Source organism: Saccoglossus kowalevskii, chromosome 19 (assembly GCF_978046115.1).
Source record: "Saccoglossus kowalevskii chromosome 19, keSacKowa6.1, whole genome shotgun sequence".
In the NCBI taxonomy this organism is placed as follows: domain Eukaryota; kingdom Metazoa; phylum Hemichordata; class Enteropneusta; family Harrimaniidae; genus Saccoglossus; species Saccoglossus kowalevskii.
In genome coordinates, this window is record NC_140659.1 from 1,100,817 (window position 1) to 1,125,479 (window position 24,663).

At 40.1% G+C, this 24,663-nt stretch overlaps 1 protein-coding gene across 1 annotated transcript in view; it reads left to right on the forward strand.

Moving 5' to 3' along the window:
• The window catches only part of LOC100375185 (protein CIP2A-like), an 86,393-nt gene that overhangs the window by 59,238 nt on the left and 2,492 nt on the right, over positions 1 to 24,663 (forward strand). Inside the window, exons 13-18 of the mRNA XM_085494049.1 lie at positions 2,853 to 2,971; positions 3,192 to 3,372; positions 3,739 to 3,849; positions 8,010 to 8,206; positions 17,834 to 17,947; positions 18,685 to 18,907. Coding sequence (XP_085350175.1) covers positions 2,853 to 2,971; positions 3,192 to 3,372; positions 3,739 to 3,849; positions 8,010 to 8,206; positions 17,834 to 17,947; positions 18,685 to 18,907 — 945 coding nt within the window. The remainder of the gene's footprint in view (positions 1 to 2,852; positions 2,972 to 3,191; positions 3,373 to 3,738; positions 3,850 to 8,009; positions 8,207 to 17,833; positions 17,948 to 18,684; positions 18,908 to 24,663) is intronic.

Here is a 24,663-nt window from a genome sequence, read left to right on the forward strand (position 1 = left end):
AACACTGCAGGTAAACCAAGTATGTGTATGTGTGCATTTATCTAAACACTGCAGGTAAACCAAGTATGTGTATGTGTGCATTTATCTAAACACTGCAGGTAAACCAAGTATGTGTCTGTGTGCATTTATCTAAACGCTGCAGGTAAACCAAGTATGTGTATGTGTGCAATTATCTAAACACTGCAGGTAAACCAAATATGTATCTGTGTGCATTTATCTAAACGCTGCAGGTAAATCAAGTACGTGTATGTGTGCATTTATCTAAACACTGCAGGTAAACCAAGTATGTGTATGTGTGCATTTATCTAAACGCTGCAGGTAAACCAAGTATGTGTATGTGTGCATTTATCTAAACACTGCAGGTAAACCAAGTACGTATCTGTGTGCATTTATCTAAACACTGCAGGTAAACCAAGTATGTATCTGTGTGCATTTATCTAAACACTGCAGGTAAACCAAGTATGTGTATGTGTGCATTTATCTAAACACTGCAGGTAAAGCAAGTATATGTGTATGTGTGCATTTATCTAAACACTGCAGGTAAACCAAGTATGTGTATGTGTGCATTTATCTAAATACTGCTGGTAAACCAAGTATGTGTATGTGTGCATTTATCTAAACACTGCAGGTAAACCAAGTATGTGTATGTGTGCATTTATCTAAACACTGCAGGTAAACCAAGTATATGTGTTTGTGTGCATTTATCTAAACACTGCAGGTAAACCAAGTATGTGTGCATTTATCTCAACACTGCAGGTAAACCAAGTATGTGTATGTGTGCATTTATCTAAACACTGCAGGTAAACCAAGTATGTGTGCATTTATCTAAACACTGCAGGTAAACCAAGTATGTGTCTGTGTGCATTTATCTAAACGCTGCAGGTAAACCAAGTATGTATATGTGTGCATTTATCTAAACACTCCAGGTTAATCAAGTATGTGTATGTGTGCATTTATCTAAACACTGCAGGTAAACCAAGTATGTGTATTACACGTGCATTTATCTAAACACTGCAGGTAAACCAAGTATGTGTATGTGTATGTGTGCATTTATCTAAACACTGCAGGTAAACCAAGTATGTATCTGTGTGCATTTATCTAAACGCTGCAGGTAAATCAAGTATGTGTATGTGTGCATTTATCTAAACACTCCAGGTAAACCAAGTATGTGTATGTATGCATTTATCTAAACACTGCAGATAAACCAAGTTTGTGTATGTGTGCATTTATCTAAACACTGTAGGTAAACCAGGTATGTGTATGTGTGCATTTATCTAAACACTGCAGGTAAACCAAGTATGTGTATGTGTGCATTTATCTAAACACTGCAGGTAAACCAAGTATGTGTATGTGTGCATTTATCTAAACAGTGCAGGTAAATCAAGTATGTGTATTTGTGCATCTATCTAAACACTGCAGGTAAACCAAGTATGTGTATGTGTGCATTTATCTAAACACTGCAGGTAAACCAAGTATGTGTATGTGTGCATTTATCGAAACACTGCAGGTAAACCAAGTATGTGTATGTGTGCATTTATCTAAACAGTGCAGGTAAATCAAGTATGTGTATTTGTGCATTTATCTAAACACTGCAGGTAAACCAAGTATGTGTATGTGTATGTATGCATTTATCTAAACACTGCAGGTAAACCAAGTATGTGTATGTGTGCATTTATCTAAACACTGCAGGTAAACCAAGTATGTGTATGTGTGCATTTATCGAAACACTGCAGGTAAACCAAGTATGTGTATGTGTGCATTTATCAAAACACTGCTGGTAAACCAAGTATGTGTATGTGTGCATTTATCTAAACACTGCAGGTAAACCAAGTATGTGTATGTGTGCATTTATCTAAACACTGCAGGTAAACCAAGTATGTGTATGTGTGCATTTATCGAAACACTGCAGGTAAACCAAGTATGTGTATGTGTGCATTTATCTAAACAGTGCAGGTAAATCAAGTATGTGTATTTGTGCATTTATCTAAACACTGCAGGTAAACCAAGTATGTGTATGTGTATGTATGCATTTATCTAAACACTGCAGGTAAACCAAGTATGTGTATGTGTGCATTTATCTAAACACTGCAGGTAAACCAAGTATGTGTATGTGTGCATTTATCGAAACACTGCAGGTAAACCAAGTATGTGTATGTGTGCATTTATCAAAACACTGCTGGTAAACCAAGTATGTGTATGTGTGCATTTATCTAAACACTGCAGGTAAACCAAGTATGTGTATGTGTGCATTTATCTAAACACTGCAGGTAAACCAAGTATGTGTATGTGTGCATTTATCGAAACACTGCAGGTAAACCAAGTATGTGTATGTGTGCATTTATCTAAACACTGCAGGTAAACCAAGTATGTGTATGTGTGCATTTATCTAAACACTGCAGGTAAACCAAGTATGTGTATGTGTGCATTTATCGAAACACTGCAGGTAAACCAAGTATGTGTATGTGTGCATTTATCAAAACACTGCTGGTAAACCAAGTATGTGTATGTGTGCATTTATCTAAACACTGCAGGTAAACCAAGTATGTGTATGTGTGCATTTATGTAAACACTGCAGGTAAACCAAGTATGTGTATGTGTGCATTTATCAAAACACTGCAGGTAAACCAAGTATGTGTATGTGTGCATTTATCTAAACACTGCAGGTGTGTATTTTCATTTCGTCACCAATCAGCACACATCTGTGACTTGCTGCATGACTGCACATGCAGTTTGAAACTTGTCAACAATTTAACACATTGTAAACTATATTTGTCATTGCTGTTCATGTTCGTTGTAGTGTAGTGTTGCCAACTTACATGTAGTTAACTAAAGAAAGAAATTTCCATTTTTAGGATCCCAGACTGATATCATTATTATCCTATGCGTTGACATCAGACGACAGAGACAAAGTACAGATAGCATTACATCTAGTCAGTATTGCAGCTAAACTACCAGACTTCTCAATTATAATGTAAGTAACTACTTTGCAGTGTCTCTATAGAGTCTATGCTATAAAAATGTCACTTTTGTTTTTACATCATACCATAGACTCTGTTAATCAGCAATATGATGCTAGCATGTACGTAACTATTGAAAGGTGATATGACTAATAAATATAGCAGAAAGTAGTTCTTGTGCAATTATGTCATAATTGTGATTGATAGACAACCACTTTTTATTACTCATCACAGGTTAGGTGATTCTATGGCAGCCAACAACTCGTGTAAAGCAGTTGATATTACCTCCCTACCATTGAAGAGTGCCACCAGTCCATGTGTGTCACCGTCTAGAGCCTGCCATGCTGCTGTCAGTAAACCATCTGTCATGGATATGGATTTACTGGGTTTAACTGACAAAATGCACAATGTACAGGTATTTCATTGTTATGTACTTTGTTAACATTGCAATCACAAACACATGGGGCAGTGTGCGAGTACAGCACATAGGGCAGTGTGCGAGTACAGCACATAGGGCAGTGTGCGAGTACAGCACATAGGGCAGTGTGCGAGTACAGCACATAGGGCAGTGTGCGAGTACAGCACATAGGGCAGTGTGCGAGTACAGCACACAGGGCAGTGTGTGAGTACAACACACAGGGCAGTGTGTGGATATAACACATAAGGCAGTGTGTGGATACAACACATAAGCCAGTGTGTACAGTGAATTCATTGTCTATTGTTCATGATTATTCTTATTACATCAGAAATTGTTTTTAACAAATTATGTTATTATTTGTAGACCAGAGAGAACCAACTTAAGGACTTATTAGAAGCCAAGGCCATGGCGCTGTCTCAAGCAGACCGGCTAATATCACAATACAGATTCAGGAAGACACAGTCAGAGGCACAGGTAAAATTTAAAATTTGTCCAAATACTAAAAGATCCCATGCCTAGAACGATGTTGTTCAAAAATGGTAAAAAAGAAATAATTGAATACATATGTACGTCGATTTGGTATTCATTTGGTTCATTTTTGTGAATAAAAACCACAAAAACACACAATTTGAATGTTGGAAATTTGGAAACTAGTCTGGAGAAAAGTACACATATTTTGAAAAAGTACACACATTTTGAAAAAGTACACATATTTTGAATTTATACAACTCAGTTGTTGACAAAAAGGCTCACATTGCTGGATTGCACTTGACTTCACCATCATTTACTGTTATTAACACTACAAAAACAATATGTGTATTTCCTAGATATCCAAGGGGAAGGCAGCCCACTGTCCCAGGGGATGACAGGCTCTCACTATCCCAGGGGATGACAGGCTCTCACTATCCCAGGGGATGACAGGCTCTCACTGTTCCAGAAGGTGACTGGCTCTCACTGTTCCAGAAGGTGACTGGCTCTCACTGTTCCAGAAGGTGACTGGCTCCCACTGTCCCAGGGGGATGGCAAACTTTTACTGCCCACTGGGTGGCATGCTTTCACTGTTCCAAAGAATGACAGCCTCACACTCTCCCAGGGTGTAGTAGGCTACCACTCTCCGAGGGTGTGGTAGGCTACCACTCTCCTAGGGTGTGGTAGGCTCCCACTGTTCCAGGGTGCGGTAGGCTCCCACTGTTCCAGGGTGCGGTAGGCTCCCACTGTTCCAGGGTGCGGTAGGCTCCCACTGTTCCAGGGTGCGGTAGGCTCCCACTGTTCCAGGGTGCGGTAGGCTCCCACTGTTCCAGGGTGCGGTAGGCTCCCACTGTTCCAGGGTGTGGTAGGCTCCCATTGTTCCAGGGTGTGGTAGGCTCCCACTGTTCCAGGGGGTGACAGGCTCCCACTGTTCCAGGGGGTGACAGGCTCCCACTGTTCCAGGGGGTGACAGGCTCCCACTGTTCCAGGGGGTGACAGGCTCCCACTGTTCCAGGGTGCGGTAGGCTCCCACTGTTCCAGGGTGTGGTAGGCTCCCATTGTTCCAGGGTGTGGTAGGCTCCCACTGTTCCAGGGGGTGACAGGCTCCCACTGTTCCAGGGGGTGACAGGCTCCCACTGTTCCAGGGGGTGACAGGCTCCCACTGTTCCAGGGGGTGACAGGCTCCCACTGTTCCAGGGGGTGACAGGCTCCCACTGTTCTAGGGGGTGACAGGCTCCCACTGTTTCAGGAGGTGACAGGCTCCCACTGTTCCAGGAGGTGACAGGCTCCCTCTGTTTCAGGGGGTGACAGGCTCCCACTGTTCCAGGGGGTTACAGGCTCCCACTGTTCCAGGGGATGAAAGGCTCCCACTGTTCCAGGGGGTGACAGGCTCCCACTGTTCCAGGGGATGAAAGGCTCCCACTGTTCCAGGGGATGAAAGGCTCCCACTGTTCCAGGGGGTGACAGGCTCCCACTGTTTCAGGGGGTGACAGGCTCCCACTGTTATAGGGGGTGACAGGCTCCCACTGTTATAGGGGGTGACAGGCTCCCACTGTTATAGGGGGTGACAGGCTCCCACTGTTATAGGGGGTGACAGGCTCCCACTGTTTCAGGAGGTGACAGGCTCCCACTGTTCCAGGAGGTGACAGGCTCCCACTGTTTCAGGGGGTGACAGGCTCCACTGTTCCAGGGGGTGACAGGCTCCCACTGTTCTAGGGGGTGACAGGCTCCCACTGTTCCAGGGGGTGACAGGCTCCCACTGTTCCAGGGGGTGACAGGCTCCCACTGTTCTAGGGGGTGACAGGCTCCCACTGTTTCAGGAGGTGACAGGCTCCCACTGTTTCAGGAGGTGACAGGCCCCACTGTTCCAGGAGGTGACAGGCTCCCACTGTTTCAGGGGGTGACAGGCTCCACTGTTCCAGGGGGTGACAGGCTCCCACTGTTCTAGGGGGTGACAGGCTCCCACTGTTCCAGGGGGTGACAGGCTCCCACTGTTCCAGGGGGTGACAGGCTCCCACTGTTCTAGGGGGTGACAGGCTCCCACTGTTTCAGGAGGTGACAGGCTCCCACTGTTCCAGGGTGCGGTAGGCTCCCACTGTTCCAGGGTGCGGTAGGCTCCCACTGTTCCAGGGTGCGGTAGGCTCCCACTGTTCCAGGGTGCGGTAGGCTCCCACTGTTCCAGGGTGTGGTAGGCTCCCATTGTTCCAGGGTGTGGTAGGCTCCCACTGTTCCAGGGGGTGACAGGCTCCCACTGTTCCAGGGGGTGACAGGCTCCCACTGTTCCAGGGGGTGACAGGCTCCCACTGTTCCAGGGGGTGACAGGCTCCCACTGTTCCAGGGTGCGGTAGGCTCCCACTGTTCCAGGGTGTGGTAGGCTCCCATTGTTCCAGGGTGTGGTAGGCTCCCACTGTTCCAGGGGGTGACAGGCTCCCACTGTTCCAGGGGGTGACAGGCTCCCACTGTTCCAGGGGGTGACAGGCTCCCACTGTTCCAGGGGGTGACAGGCTCCCACTGTTCCAGGGGGTGACAGGCTCCCACTGTTCTAGGGGGTGACAGGCTCCCACTGTTTCAGGAGGTGACAGGCTCCCACTGTTCCAGGAGGTGACAGGCTCCCTCTGTTTCAGGGGGTGACAGGCTCCCACTGTTCCAGGGGGTTACAGGCTCCCACTGTTCCAGGGGATGAAAGGCTCCCACTGTTCCAGGGGGTGACAGGCTCCCACTGTTCCAGGGGATGAAAGGCTCCCACTGTTCCAGGGGATGAAAGGCTCCCACTGTTCCAGGGGGTGACAGGCTCCCACTGTTTCAGGGGGTGACAGGCTCCCACTGTTATAGGGGGTGACAGGCTCCCACTGTTATAGGGGGTGACAGGCTCCCACTGTTATAGGGGGTGACAGGCTCCCACTGTTATAGGGGGTGACAGGCTCCCACTGTTTCAGGAGGTGACAGGCTCCCACTGTTCCAGGAGGTGACAGGCTCCCACTGTTTCAGGGGGTGACAGGCTCCACTGTTCCAGGGGGTGACAGGCTCCCACTGTTCTAGGGGGTGACAGGCTCCCACTGTTCCAGGGGGTGACAGGCTCCCACTGTTCCAGGGGGTGACAGGCTCCCACTGTTCTAGGGGGTGACAGGCTCCCACTGTTTCAGGAGGTGACAGGCTCCCACTGTTTCAGGAGGTGACAGGCCCCACTGTTCCAGGAGGTGACAGGCTCCCACTGTTTCAGGGGGTGACAGGCTCCACTGTTCCAGGGGGTGACAGGCTCCCACTGTTCTAGGGGGTGACAGGCTCCCACTGTTCCAGGGGGTGACAGGCTCCCACTGTTCCAGGGGGTGACAGGCTCCCACTGTTCTAGGGGGTGACAGGCTCCCACTGTTTCAGGAGGTGACAGGCTCCACTGTTCCAGGGGATGACAGGCTCCCACTGTTCCAGGGGGTGACAGGCTCCCACTGTTCCAGGGGATGAAAGGCTCCCACTGTTCCAGGGGGTGACAGGCTCCCACTGTTCCAGGGGGTGACAAGCTCCCACTGTTCCAGGGGGTGACAAACTCCCACTGTTCCAAGGGGTGACAAGCTCCCACTGTTCCAAGGGGTGACAGGCTGCAACTGTTCCAGGGGGTGACAAGCTCCCACTGTTCCAGGGGGTGACAGGCTCCCACTGTTCCAAGGGGTGACAGGCTGCAACTGTTCCAGTTCTCACTGTATTATTGGGACTTAATTATTTCACACAGTATGTGAAGACAGCTGGCAGCTGAGCATATTTTGATTTCTTTCTTGGGAGAACCTCTGTCTGCCCTCATTAGAGATTTTTTTAAACCATAAACCATTTCTCAGGTATGCCTAGGAACATTCATTCAGATTTAGCATTAATGTTAGTTGTGTATTAAAAAGACTTAACATGATTCTATAGTATATTAAATAGGTGAGGAGGGGCTCATTATTATGCATAAACATGCAGCTTAAGTGAAAAAAAAACAAAATTTGTTCATGTTTTTTTCATGATCTGCATGTAATTGTAATTTACATGGATAGTTTCATTGTAATGTGACCTTGGCTTGGAGGCTGCTATTCTAATTAAAATTTCAAACCTGGGAAATTCTGGGTACTAATCAAAATCTTCATGGACAAATTAAAAACTTTTGCAACTAATGGCAATTTTATTGTGATCATCAGATTCGTAAATTGCGATCTCTTCTTCAAGATGTTGAGAAACGTAATGAGGAGTACATTGAAAAGGTGAATGGAATGAGACTTGAAAATGAGAAAACGAACAAGGAAATGGAATTATTAACTGAGCACAATCAGCAACTACAAGTCATTGCTAAAGAGCATGAAGATCTGAGTTCAAAGTACCAAGACCAAACACAAAGGTAGAACAGCACAGTTTGCTTATACATGCCTACAGGGATAAGTGCATACAAAGGTAGAACAGCACAGTTTGCTTATACATGCATACAGGGATAAGTGCATACAAAGGTAGAACAGCACAGTTTGCTTATACATACATACAGGGATAAGTGCATACAAAGGTAGAACAGCACAGTTTGCTTATACATACATACAGGGATAAGTGCATACAAAGGTAGAACAGCACAGTTTGCTTATACATGCATACAGGGATAAGTGCATACAAAGGTAGAACAGCACAGTTTGCTTATACATGCATACAGAGATAAGTGCATACAAAGGTAGAACAGCACAGTTTGCTTATACATACATACAGGGATAATAGCATACAAAGGTAGAACAGCACAGTTTGCTTATACATGCATACAGGATAAGTGCATACAAAGGTAGAACAGCACAGTTTGCTTATACATGCATACAGGATAAGTGCATACAAAGGTAGAACAGCACAGTTTGCTTATACATGCATACAGGGATAAGTGCATACAAAGGTAGAACAGCACAGTTTGCTTATACATGCATACAGGGATAAGTGCATACAAAGGTAGAACAGCACAGTTTGCTAATACATACAGGGATAAGTGCATACAAAGGTAGAACAGCACAGTTTGCTTATACATGCATACAGGGATAAGTGCATACAAAGGTAGAACAGCACAGTTTGCTTATACATACATACAGGGATAAGTGCATACAAAGGTAGAACAGCACAGTTTGCTTATACATGCATACAGGGATAAGTGCATACAAACATAGAACAGCACAGTTTGCTTATACATGCATACAGGGATAAGTGCGTACAAAGGTAGAACAGCACAGTTTGCTTCTACATGCATACAGGTATAAGTGCATACAAAGATAGAACAGCACAGTTTGCTTATACATGCATACAGGGATAAGTGCATACAAAGGTAGAACAGCACAGTTTGCTTATACATGCATACAGGATAAGTGCATACAAAGGTAGAACAGCACAGTTTGCTTATACATGCATACAGGATAAGTGCATACAAAGGTAGAACAGCACAGTTTGCTTATACATACATACAGGGATAAGTGCATACAAAGGTAGAACAGCACAGTTTGCTTATACATGCATACAGGGATAAGTGCATACAAAGGTAGAACAGCACAGTTTGCTTATACATGCATACAGGGATAAGTGCATACAAAGGTAGAACAGCACAGTTTGCTTATACATGCATACAGGGATAAGTGCATACAAAGGTAGAACAGCACAGTTTGCTTATACATGCATACAGGGATAAGTGCATACAAAGGTAGAACAGCACAGTTTGCTTATACATACATACAGGATAAGTGCATACAAAGGTAGAACAGCACAGTTTGCTAATCCATACAGGGATAAGTGCATACAAAGGCAGAACAGCACAGTTTGCTTATACATGCATACATACAGGATAAGTGCATACAAAGGTAGAACAGCACAGTTTGCTTATACATGCATACAGGGATAAGTGCATACAAAGGTAGAACAGCACAGTTTGCTTATACATACATACAGGGATAAGTGCATACAAAGGTAGAACAGCACAGTTTGCTTATACATGCCTACAGGGATAAGTGCATACAAAGGTAGAACAGCACAGTTTGCTAATCCATACAGGGATAAGTGCATACAAAGGTAGAACAGCACAGTTTGCTTATACATACATACAGGATAAGTGCATACAAAGGTAGAACAGCACAGTTTGCTAATCCATACAGGGATAAGTGCATACAAAGGTAGAACAGCACAGTTTGCTTATACATACATACAGGGATAAGTGCATACAAAGGTAGAACAGCACAGTTTGCTTATACATGCATACAGGGATAAGTGCATACAAAGGTAGAACAGCACAGTTTGCTAATCCATACAGGGATAAGTGCATACAAAGGCAGAACAGCACAGTTTGCGTATAAATACATACAGGGATAAGTGCATACAAAGGTATAACAGCACAGTTTGCTTATACATGCATACAGGGATAAGTGCATACAAAGGTAGAACAGCACAGTTTGCTTATACATGCATACATACAGGATAAGTGCATACAAAGGTAGAACAGCACAGTTTGCTTATACATGCATACATACAGGATAAGTGCATACAAAGGTAGAACAGCACAGTTTGCTTATACATGCATACATACAGGATAAGTGCATACAAAGGTAGAACAGCACAGTTTGCTTATAAATACATACAGGATAAGTGCATACAAAAGTAGATCAGCTCAGTTTGCTTATACATGCCTACAGGGATAAGTGCATACAAAGGTAGAACAGCACAGTTTGCTTATACATGCATACAGGGATAAGTGCATACAAAGGTAGAACAGCACAGTTTGCTTATACATGCCTACAGGGATAAGTGCATACAAAGGTAGAACAGCACAGTTTGCTTATACATGCATACAGGGATAAGTGCATACAAAGGCAGAACAGCACAGTTTGCTTATACATGCATACATACAGGATAAGTGCATACAAAGGTAGAACAGCACAGTTTGCTTATAAATACATACAGGATAAGTGCATACAAAAGTAGATCAGCTCAGTTTGCTTATACATGCCTACAGGGATAAGTGCATACAAAGGTAGAACAGCACAGTTTGCTTATACATGCATACAGGGATAAGTGCATACAAAGGTAGAACAGCACAGTTTGCTTATACATGCATACAGGGATAAGTGCATACAAAGGCAGAACAGCACAGTTTGCTTATACATGCATACATACAGGATAAGTGCATACAAAGGTAGAACAGCACAGTTTGCTTATAAATACATACAGGATAAGTGCATACAAAAGTAGATCAGCTCAGTTTGCTTATACATGCCTACAGGGATAAGTGCATACAAAGGTAGAACAGCACAGTTTGCTTATACATGCATACAGGGATAAGTGCATACAAAGGTAGAACAGCACAGTTTGCTTATACATGCATACAGGGATAAGTGCATACAAAGGTAGAACAGCACAGTTTGCTTATACATGCCTACAGGGATAAGTGCATACAAAGGTAGAACAGCACAGTTTGCTTATACATGCATACAGGGATAAGTGCATACAAAGGTAGAACAGCACAGTTTGCGTATAAATACATACAGGGATAAGTGCATACAAAGGTATAACAGCACAGTTTGCTTATACATGCATACAGGGATAAGTGCATACAAAGGTAGAACAGCACAGTTTGCTTATACATGCATACAGGGATAAGTGCATACAAAGGTAGAACAGCACAGTTTGCTTATACATGCATACAGGGATAAGTGCATACAAAGGTAGAACAGCACAGTTTGCTTATACATGCATACAGGGATAAGTGCATACAAAGGTAGAACAGCACAGTTTGCTTATACATGCATACAGGGATAAGTGCATACAAAGGTAGAACAGCACAGTTTGCGTATAAATACATACAGGGATAAGTGCATACAAAGGTATAACAGCACAGTTTGCTTATACATGCATACAGGGATAAGTGCATACAAAGGTAGAACAGCACAGTTTGCTTATACATGCATACAGGATAAGTGCATACAAAGGTAGAACAGCACAGTTTGCTTATACATGCATACAGGATAAGTGCATACAAAGGTAGAACAGCACAGTTTGCTTATACATGCATACAGGGATAAGTGCATACAAAGGTAGAACAGCACAGTTTGCTTATACATGCATACAGGGATAAGTGCATACAAAGATAGAACAGCACAGTTTGCTTATACATGCATACAGGGATAAGTGCATACAAAGGCAGAACAGCACAGTTTGCTTATACATGCATACAGGGATAAGTGCATACAAAGGTAGAACAGCACAGTTTGCTTATACATGCATACAGGGATAAGTGCATACAAAGGTAGAACAGCACAGTTTGCTTATACATGCATACAGAGATAAGTGCATACAAAGGTAGAACAGCACAGTTTGCTTATACATACATACAGGGATAATAGCATACAAAGGTAGAACAGCACAGTTTGCTTATACATGCATACAGGATAAGTGCATACAAAGGTAGAACAGCACAGTTTGCTTATACATGCATACAGGATAAGTGCATACAAAGGTAGAACAGCACAGTTTGCTTATACATGCATACAGGGATAAGTGCATACAAAGGTAGAACAGCACAGTTTGCTAATACATACAGGGATAAGTGCATACAAAGGTAGAACAGCACAGTTTGCTTATACATGCATACAGGGATAAGTGCATACAAAGGTAGAACAGCACAGTTTGCTTATACATACATACAGGGATAAGTGCATACAAAGGTAGAACAGCACAGTTTGCTTATACATGCATACAGGGATAAGTGCATACAAACATAGAACAGCACAGTTTGCTTATACATGCATACAGGGATAAGTGCGTACAAAGGTAGAACAGCACAGTTTGCTTCTACATGCATACAGGTATAAGTGCATACAAAGATAGAACAGCACAGTTTGCTTATACATGCATACAGGGATAAGTGCATACAAAGGTAGAACAGCACAGTTTGCTTATACATGCATACAGGATAAGTGCATACAAAGGTAGAACAGCACAGTTTGCTTATACATGCATACAGGATAAGTGCATACAAAGGTAGAACAGCACAGTTTGCTTATACATACATACAGGGATAAGTGCATACAAAGGTAGAACAGCACAGTTTGCTTATACATGCATACAGGGATAAGTGCATACAAAGGTAGAACAGCACAGTTTGCTTATACATGCATACAGGGATAAGTGCATACAAAGGTAGAACAGCACAGTTTGTTTATACATGCATACAGGGATAAGTGCATACAAAGGTAGAACAGCACAGTTTGCTTATACATGCATACAGGGATAAGTGCATACAAAGGTAGAACAGCACAGTTTGCTTATACATGCATACAGGGATAAGTGCATACAAAGGTAGAACAGCACAGTTTGCTTATACATGCATACAGGGATAAGTGCATACAAAGGTAGAACAGCACAGTTTGCGTATAAATACATACAGGGATAAGTGCATACAAAGGTAGAACAGCACAGTTTGCGTATAAATACATACAGGATAAGTGCATACAAAGGTAGAACAGCACAGTTTGCTAATCCATACAGGGATAAGTGCATACAAAGGCAGAACAGCACAGTTTGCTTATACATGCATACATACAGGATAAGTGCATACAAAGGTAGAACAGCACAGTTTGCTTATAAATACATACAGGATAAGTGCATACAAAAGTAGATCAGCTCAGTTTGCTTATACATGCCTACAGGGATAAGTGCATACAAAGGTAGAACAGCACAGTTTGCTTATAAATACATACAGGATAAGTGCATACAAAAGTAGATCAGCTCAGTTTGCTTATACATGCCTACAGGGATAAGTGCATACAAAGGTAGAACAGCACAGTTTGCTTATACATGCATACAGGGATAAGTGCATACAAAGGTAGAACAGCACAGTTTGCTTATACATGCATACAGGGATAAGTGCATACAAAGGTAGAACAGCACAGTTTGCTTATACATGCCTACAGGGATAAGTGCATACAAAGGTAGAACAGCACAGTTTGCTTATACATGCATACAGGGATAAGTGCATACAAAGGTAGAACAGCACAGTTTGCGTATAAATACATACAGGGATAAGTGCATACAAAGGTATAACAGCACAGTTTGCTTATACATGCATACAGGGATAAGTGCATACAAAGGTAGAACAGCACAGTTTGCTTATACATGCATACAGGGATAAGTGCATACAAAGGTAGAACAGCACAGTTTGCTTATACATGCATACAGGGATAAGTGCATACAAAGGTAGAACAGCACAGTTTGCTTATACATGCATACAGGGATAAGTGCATACAAAGGTAGAACAGCACAGTTTGCTTATACATGCATACAGGGATAAGTGCATACAAAGGTAGAACAGCACAGTTTGCGTATAAATACATACAGGGATAAGTGCATACAAAGGTATAACAGCACAGTTTGCTTATACATGCATACAGGGATAAGTGCATACAAAGGTAGAACAGCACAGTTTGCTTATACATGCATACAGGATAAGTGCATACAAAGGTAGAACAGCACAGTTTGCTTATACATGCATACAGGATAAGTGCATACAAAGGTAGAACAGCACAGTTTGCTTATACATGCATACAGGGATAAGTGCATACAAAGGTAGAACAGCACAGTTTGCTTATACATGCATACAGGGATAAGTGCATACAAAGATAGAACAGCACAGTTTGCTTATACATGCATACAGGGATAAGTGCATACAAAGGCAGAACAGCACAGTTTGCTTATACATGCATACAGGGATAAGTGCATACAAAGGTAGAACAGCACAGTTTGCTTATACATGCCTACAGGGATAAGTGCATACAAAGGTAGAACAGCACAGTTTGCTTATACATGCATACAGGATAAGTGCATACAAAGGTAGAACAGCACAGTTTGCTTATACATGCATACAGGGATAAGTGCATACAAAGGTAGAACAGCACAGTTTGCTTATACATGCATACAGGGATAAGTGCATACAAAGATAGAACAGCACAGTTTGCTTATACATGCATACAGGGATAAGTGCATACAAAGGCAGAACAGCACAGTTTGCTTATACATGCATACAGGGATAAGTGCATACAAAGGTAGAACAGCACAGTTTGCTTATAAATACATACAGGGATAAGTGCATACAAAGGTAGAACAGCACAGTTTGCTTATACATGCATACAGGATAAGTGCATACAAAGGTAGAACAGCACAGTTTGCTTATACATGCCTACAGGGATAAGTGCATACAAAGGTAGAACAGCACAGTTTGCTTATAAATACATACAGGGATAAGTGCATACAAAGGTAGAACAGCACAGTTTGCTTATACATGCATACAGCGATAAGTGCATACAAAGGTAGAACAGCACAGTTTGCTTATACATGCATACAGGGATAAGTGCATACAAAGGTAGAACAGTACAGTTTGCTTATAAATACATACAGGGATAAGTGCATACAAAGGTAGAACAGCACAGTTTGCTTATACATGCCTACAGGGATAAGTGCATACAAAGGTAGAACAGCACAGTTTGCTTATACATGCGTACAGGGATAAGTGCATACAAAGGTAGAACAGCACAGTTTGCTTATACATGCATACAGGGATAAGTGCATACAAAGGTAGAACAGCACAGTTTGCTTATACATGCATACAGGGATAAGTGCATACAAAGGTAGAACAGCACAGTTTGCTTATACATGCATACAGGATAAGTGCATACAAAGGTAGAACAGCACAGTTTGCTTATACATGCATACAGGATAAGTGCATACAAAGGTAGAACAGCACAGTTTGCTTATACATGCATACAGGGATAAGTGCATACAAAGGTAGAACAGCACAGTTTGCTTATACATGCATACAGGGATAAGTGCATACAAAGATAGAACAGCACAGTTTGCTTATACATGCATACAGGGATAAGTGCATACAAAGGCAGAACAGCACAGTTTGCTTATACATGCATACAGGGATAAGTGCATACAAAGGTAGAACAGCACAGTTTGCTTATACATGCCTACAGGGATAAGTGCATACAAAGGTAGAACAGCACAGTTTGCTTATACATGCATACAGGATAAGTGCATACAAAGGTAGAACAGCACAGTTTGCTTATACATGCATACAGGGATAAGTGCATACAAAGGTAGAACAGCACAGTTTGCTTATACATGCATACAGGGATAAGTGCATACAAAGATAGAACAGCACAGTTTGCTTATACATGCATACAGGGATAAGTGCATACAAAGGCAGAACAGCACAGTTTGCTTATACATGCATACAGGGATAAGTGCATACAAAGGTAGAACAGCACAGTTTGCTTATAAATACATACAGGGATAAGTGCATACAAAGGTAGAACAGCACAGTTTGCTTATAAATACATACAGGATAAGTGCATACAAAGGTAGAACAGCACAGTTTGCTTATACATGCATACAGGGATAAGTGCATACAAAGGCAGAACAGCACAGTTTGCTTATACATGCATACAGGGATAAGTGCATACAAAGGTAGAACAGCACAGTTTGCTTATAAATACATACAGGGATAAGTGCATACAAAGGTAGAACAGCACAGTTTGCTTATACATGCATACAGGATAAGTGCATACAAAGGTAGAACAGCACAGTTTGCTTATACATGCCTACAGGGATAAGTGCATACAAAGGTAGAACAGCACAGTTTGCTTATACATGCATACAGCGATAAGTGCATACAAAGGTAGAACAGCACAGTTTGCTTATACATGCATACAGGGATAAGTGCATACAAAGGTAGAACAGTACAGTTTGCTTATAAATACATACAGGGATAAGTGCATACAAAGGTAGAACAGCACAGTTTGCTTATACATGCCTACAGGGATAAGTGCATACAAAGGTAGAACAGCACAGTTTGCTTATACATGCGTACAGGGATAAGTGCATACAAAGGTAGAACAGCACAGTTTGCTTATACATGCATACAGGGATAAGTGCATACAAAGGTAGAACAGCACAGTTTGCTTATACATACATACAGGGATAAGTGCATACAAAGGTAGAACAGCACAGTTTGCTAATACATACAGGGATAAGTGCATACAAAGGTAGAACAGCACAGTTTGCTTATACATGCGTACAGGGATAAGTGCATACAAAGGTAGAACAGCACAGTTTGCTTATACATGCCTACAGGGATAAGTGCATACAAAGGTAGAACAGCACAGTTTGCTTATACATACATACAGGGATAAGTGCATACAAAGGTAGAACAGCACAGTTTGCTAATACATACAGGGATAAGTGCATACAAAGGTAGAACAGCACAGTTTGCTTATACATGCGTACAGGGATAAGTGCATACAAAGGTAGAACAGCACAGTTTGCTTATACATACATACAGGGATAAGTGCATACAAAGGTAGAACAGCACAGTTTGCTTATACATGCATACAGGGATAAGTGCATACAAAGGTAGAACAGCACAGTTTGCTTATACATGCCTACAGGGATAAGTGCATACAAAGGTAGAACAGCACAGTTTGCTTATACATGCATACAGGGATAAGTGCATACAAAGGTAGAACAGCACAGTTTGCTTATACATGCATACAGGGATAAGTGCATACAAAGGTAGAACAGCACAGTTTGCTAATACATACAGGGATAAGTGCATACAAAGGTAGAACAGCACAGTTTGCTTATACATGCCTACAGGGATAAGTGCATACAAAGGTAGAACAGCACAGTTTGCTTATACATGCGTACAGGGATAAGTGCATACAAAGGTAGAACAGCACAGTTTGCTTATACATACATACAGGGATAAGTGCATACAAAGGTAGAACAGCACAGTTTGCTAATACATACAGGGATAAGTGCATACAAAGGTAGAACAGCAGTTTGCTTATACATGCATACATACATGATTGAATAGTTTGTACTGTATTTATATACAACCTATGTTGTAATTGATGTTTACTGTTTACTTATGATGTTTAGATAAACTATTAATTTTATTTTACAGATTGAATACAACAAATCATAATTTAAAATCCAAGGAAAATGATTATGTTAAACTACACGAATTGTATGATATGTTACAAAAACATAATGAGAAATTAACATGTCAACATGAAGTGTAAGTATTCAATGATCCCTGGTGTTATAGTTGCTATAGTGACACACATCTTTATTGTGGGTCCCATGCAATGTAACCATATCCATTACACACAGTTCCCTCAGATATGTTGTGGATTTCATTCACTCTAAATTATGTTCTAATTACTCAAAAAAATATTTTATTTTGGGATAAATGACTCCTTTGCAGATCATTTGTTTTTTACTTGGTCTGTTCAAAAACAGTAATTCTAAGGGATTTTTTAAAAATAGTAACCAGGCTTCAATATACTATCCATATATAAATTTTACTTGGCCAATAATATTAAATACTGAGCAAAATAATATTAAATAACCTAACTGGAAGAGTGGCTTATTTTTTAAGGTTGAGAGTGGTAAGACTGTGTGTGGTCCAATCAAACCAGCTTGCATTGAATTTGCTTGGCTAAATTTTGCTGCCTATTCCATGCTGTGATTTCCATTAGCAATACTGTGGTAAAACCACAGACAAGCTCTCCAGCATTAGAAATCCTGTGTTAGTGTCATGCCCTTTACCACCATTTGCTTTCATTGACAAATGCTGTAATGTCCAACATAAACAAAGAAAAGTATATATTATAAATTATCTTGGACAAATTCAAATTTTGTGAGGAATTATCTCATACTTGTTCAAATGCCAATACAGCTGATTCACATAAAATATTTCCATTGTTTAAATTTCTATGTATAATAATTTACTGATTTGGGTTTGTCATGTAGGGCAACTGAGAGGCTGACTAAGCTTGAAGAAGAATGGAGAAAGGTTTGTAAAGTACTGAAGGAAAGAGAAATGAAATTCAGTGATCAGAAAATTAGGCTGGAAAAATTAGAAAAAGAAGGAAATAAGATCAAAAGAGAATTAGAAAATGCTGTTACCACAATTGAAAAACTTCAAGAAGATTTGAGCAAAAGTGATCGTGAGAAAAAAAAATTTAGACAACAGGTGAGAACATTATTGGGTGATTTAGTTAAGTTTGAAATGTGAGAATTTACAACAAGTGAGAACATTATTGGGTGATTTAGTTAAGTTTGAAATGTGAGAATTTACAACAAGTGAGAACATTATTGGGTGATTTAGTTAAGTTTGAAATGTGAGAATTTACAACAAGTGAGAACATTATTGGGTGATTTAGTTAAGTTTGAAATGTGAGAATTTACAACAAGTGAGAACATTATTGGGTGATTTAGTTAAGTTTGAAATGTGAGAATTTACAACAAGTGAGAACATTATTGGTTGATTTAGTTAAGTTTGAAATGTGAGAATTTACAACAAGTGAGAACATTATTGGGTGATTTAGTTAAGTTTGAAATGTGAGAATTTACAACAAGTGAGAACATTATTGGGTGATTGAGTTTAGTTTGAAATGTGAGAATTTACAACAAGTGAGAACATTATTGGTTGATTTAGTTAAGTTTGAAATGTGAGAATTTACAACAAGTGAGAACATTATTGGGTGATTTAGTTAAGTTTGAAATGTGAGAATTTACAACAAGTGAGAACATTATTGGGTGATTTAGTTAAGTTTGAAATGTGAGAATTTACAACAAGTGAGAACATTATTGGGTGATTTAGTTAAGTTTGAAATGTGAGAATTTACAACAAGTGAGAACATTATTGGGTGATTTAGTTAAGTTTGAAATGTGAGAATTTACAACAAGTGAGAACATTATTGGTTGATTTAGTTAAGTTTGAAATGTGAGAATTTACAACAAGTGAGAACATTATTGGGTGATTTAGTTAAGTTTGAAATGTGAGAATTTACAACAAGTGAGAACATTATTGGGTGATTTAGTTAAGTTTGAAATGTGAGAATTCACAACAAGTGAGAACATTATTGGGTGATTTAGTTAAGTTTGAAATGTGAGAATTCACAACAAGTGAGAACATTATTGGGTGATTGAGTTAAGTTTGAAATGTGAGAATTTACAACAAGTGAGAACATTATTGGGTGATTTAGTTAAGTTTGAAATATGAGAATTCACAACAAGTGAGAACATTATTGGGTGATTTAGTTAAGTTTGAAATGTGAGAATTTACAACAAGTGAGAACATTATTGGGTGATTTAGTTAAGTTTGAAATGTGAGAATTCACAACAAGTGAGAACATTATTGGGTGATTTAGTTAAGTTTGAAATGTGAGAATTCACAACAAGTGAGAACATTATTGGGTGATTGAGTTAAGTTTGAAATGTGAGAATTTACAACAAGTGAGAACATTATTGGGTGATTTAGTTAAGTTTGAAATATGAGAATTTACAACAAGTGAGAACATTATTGGGTGATTTAGTTAAGTTTGAAATGTGAGAATTCACAACAAGTGAGAACATTATTGGGTGATTTAGTTAAGTTTGAAATATGAGAATTTACAACAAGTGAGAACATTATTGGGTGATTTAGTTAAGTTTGAAATGTGAGAATTTACAACAAGTGAGAACATTATTGGGTGATTTAGTTAAGTTTGAAATGTGAGAATTCACAACAAGTGAGAACATTATTGGGTGATTTAGTTAAGTTTAGAATGTGAGAATTTACAACAAGTGAGAACATTATTGGGTGATTGCATGTATGTAAATGTGTCGAAATGGGCGTAGTGCGAGTGGCTAATGCTAGTAGCACTAATCCGAAAAAGTACTAGATCTAGTGCTAAAATGGCACTAGATCTAGTGCTAAAATGGCACTAGATTTAGTGCTAAAATGTGCACAGTGCGAGTGGCATTGTTATCGCATTGTCAACGACGTCGAATAATAGGAGGGGCATCAACAACCACTTTCATATGCAAACTACAAACAGTATAAAACATCGGCAATATACGCGAGATGTCCATAATAATACTTTCTTTATATGCCGTCGTAAATTAGCCATCCGAAAATCGCCTGGGGATTTCACGGCTGGTGGGCACTTATTTTGGGCTCAGAATTTCAAAAAAATAATCATCAAATATTTTTTGAGGACTTCCATTTTCATCATTGAAGTATCTAACTAGTGTACGCAGACTTTCAACACCGTCAGTTGGGCCACCAAAGACGAAAGAAACTATTGCAGAATTAACAATAATAATTAATAATTCTTGTTGAATTAAAAAGTAGACCGCCTGCAATTTCATTACAATATCGCCCAGTGTCATTTTTCAAATACATTTGTTTTTATTTTATTGGTAACGAAAGTATATTCTCAACGAAGTTTCAAATAAAAACGAACACAACTGCATTGTGTAGTAGCAAATGATTCTGGTTGCGCAATCCGGTCATGCTGCGTCTCACAATTGTTGAATATTATTCAGTAGTGATTATAATAATGCACAAAAAATAAATTCGTTGAATTGTTATGAAATTCAAATAAAATTCACTTAGTTTCATCGTAAGCAAATGATTCCGATCGCATATAAACGCTCGATGCTGTAGGGTATCCGCCATGTTTCTTTTGCATGAGTTGAGCTAATAGGCCAAATCGCTAATTAACCAATCAAAATGCTGAAGGATGCCCATGTGTTCAAATCACCATAGTTCATTTAAATAGATTGAACGCAACGCGGAAGAGATTTGCCGATGTTGTAGTACGATATTTTGGCTTGGATTTTGATGGGAAAATGGCATGATTTTTTTTTTCAAGTCAAAAAATAGCTGTTTTCAAAAGATGAACTGAGCATCAGAAGAATAATTTAATATTGTTTACAGTGATAGCAGCTCTTTGTCCACACGAAGCTTACCCATTCACGCTTGTAACAATAAACACGCTCTTGAATAAAAATTTAAATCACCGTCCGTGTTGAGGGACGGTGCTTAAATAGACTATTTTAGGCGTCCGGAAAGATTGAAATGTCTAAAAAATTACGCCAAAATATTTAAAAACTGCCGAAAAATCGCCGCATTACGAAACTACGGTCATCACGTATGCGCACTGGGTTTGTTTAGCTGTGAAGGGTTAAAATACGCATTTCACAACCGGAAATTCAACAGACTAACTTGTAACTTCACAGATTTCACATGTTTTAATTATTAGCAACTGTAACAAGAACAAAATTTCGAGAGTCTAGAACAAATAATAGGACTCCTAAAAAATACTATTGCTGAGAAAGTGTCTAGACATATATTATATGGTCATGTTAAAAAATCAGCGAGGTTATATCATATTCCGCTAACTGGTTACTTGTGTAAGCAATCGCAAACTATCATTGGCATCAAAGATGAGCTAGACAGTGTCCTTATCAGGATTACCTTGGGTTGAAACGAAAGGAAATAAGCCAGTTAAGAGGCTTAAATGGCCACTTGAGAGGGGTTGTCGCTGCTTCCGTTAGTACCTCCTTGCATAGACATTCTAAGGTCTTGGTGGGGATCGCAGCAGTCCAGGGCGCCACCTACGCCAACTTGTCAGGCTATCTAAGGTCTATGCTCCTTGGTACAATGTAACAACAGGATTGCGTGAATCCACTTTTATAATTGGTTGATTATGTCCGCAAAGGTCAATGTTATGACAACCAGACAACGGTTCATTTTCTGTCTGGTTCCCAGCGGTACTGAGCGACATGCCCATTCACAGGTCGCCGTACACACAAAATCCACCGAGCTTTACAGGGACCCGGGACTTAGACTAGGAGTATACACATTTTTTATTTAGTTCACATATGGCATCATAATTTCATTTTCGAAGATCTATTTATCATTAAATGTGGCGCCGACTAGAAATAAAACGGCACGTCAGCGATTTAAAAAAAATCAACGCTGAATTCCACCATTTACATATAAGTTACAAGTTTATATCCACCGAAGCTGAAAACACAAACTTCCACACAATACGATTTCATACAGTGTATCTATTCACAATTTGTAAAAATTGCGAAGTTTGACCTGCAGTTTCACTGTCCGTGGAGCTAGTTTCCCGGCCGATCGCGTTGTTTCAAAGGTCTCTTTTAGTAACCGTGATTACGACAAACGTGGACAATGACATTCATGTACATTCTCAATTTTCCCACTGCAGCACATTTCCCAATGAATGAAAGATACAACAATTTACATAAATATTAATTCATTTTCGGACAATTACGGGATGTCTCGACGTCGTTGACAATGCGATATCAATGCCACTCGCACTATGTACATTTTAGCACTAGATCTAGTGCCATTTTAGCACTAGATCTAGTGCCATTTTAGCGCTAGATCTAGTGCCATTTTAGCACTAGATCTAGTACTATTTCGGATTAGTGCTACTAGCACTAACCACTCGCACTACGCCCATTTCGACACATTTACATACCTCGTGATTGAGTTAAGTTTGAAATATGATAATTTACAACAAGTGAGAACATTATTGGGTGATTTAGTTAAGTTTAGAATGTGAGAATTTACAACAAGTGAGAACATTATTGGGTGATTGAGTTTAGTTTGAAATGTGAGAATTTACAACAAGTGAGAACATTATTCATGTATGTAAATGTGTCGAAATGGGCGTAGTGCGAGTGGTTAGTGCTAGTAGCACTAATCCGAAAAAGTACTAGATCTAGTGCTAAAATGGCACTAGATCTAGCGCTAAAATGGCACTAGATCTAGTGCTAAAATGTGCACAGTGCGAGTGGCATTGTTATCGCATTGTCAACGACGTCGAATAATAGGAGGGGCATCAACAACCACTTTCATATGCAAACTGCAAACAGTATAAAACATTGGCAATATGCGTGAGATGTCCATAATAATACTTTCTTTATATAATACCGGATTCTGCCGTAAATTCGCCCATCCGAAAAATCGCCCTGGGGATTTCACGGCTGATGTGCGCTTATTTGGGGTTCAAAATATAAAAAAAAAATAATCAATTATTTTTGGGGGACATTTTCATTGTATCCAACTACACAGACTTTCTACGCCGTGAGTTGGGCCACCCAAGACGAAAGAAACTATTGCAGAATTAACAATAATTAATAATTATTGCTGAATTAAAAAGTAGACCACCTGAAATGTCATTAAAGTGTCGCCCAGTGTCATTTTTCAAATACATTTGTTTTTATTTTATTGGTAACAAAAGTATATTTTAAACGACGTTTCTAATAAAAACGAACACAATTAACAATCCCGGCAAGCGATCACAGATGCTCAATCCGGACATGCTACGTTTCACAAACGTTGATTATTAGTCAGTAGTGATTATAATAACGCAAAAAAAAAAAAAATCGATAATTTTTATGAAATTCAAATAAAATTCAACTTAGTTTCATCGTAAGCAAATGATATAAACGGTCGATGCGGTAGGGTATCCGCCATGCGCTTCTCTTGCATGAGTTGAGCTAATAGGTCAAATCGCAAATTAACCAATCAAAATGCTGGACGATGCCAACGCGTTCAAATCACCATAGCTCATTTAAATATGTTAATGTTATTGAACGCAACGCGGAAGAGATTTGCCGATGTTGTAGTACGCTCTTTTGGCTTGGATTTTGGTGGGAAAATGGCATGATTTTTTTTTAAAATAAAAAAATAGTTGTTTTCAAAGATGAACTTAGCATAAGAAGAATAATTTCACATTGTTTACAGTGATAACAGCTCTTTGTCCAAACGGAGCTTACGCTAGTCAAAATAAACACGCTCTTGAATAAAAACTTAAATAGACTGATTTAGGCGTCAGGAACGATTGAAATGTCCGATAAATTACGACAAAATATTTTAAAAAATAAATTTAAAAACTGCCGAAAAATCGCCCTGGACGATTT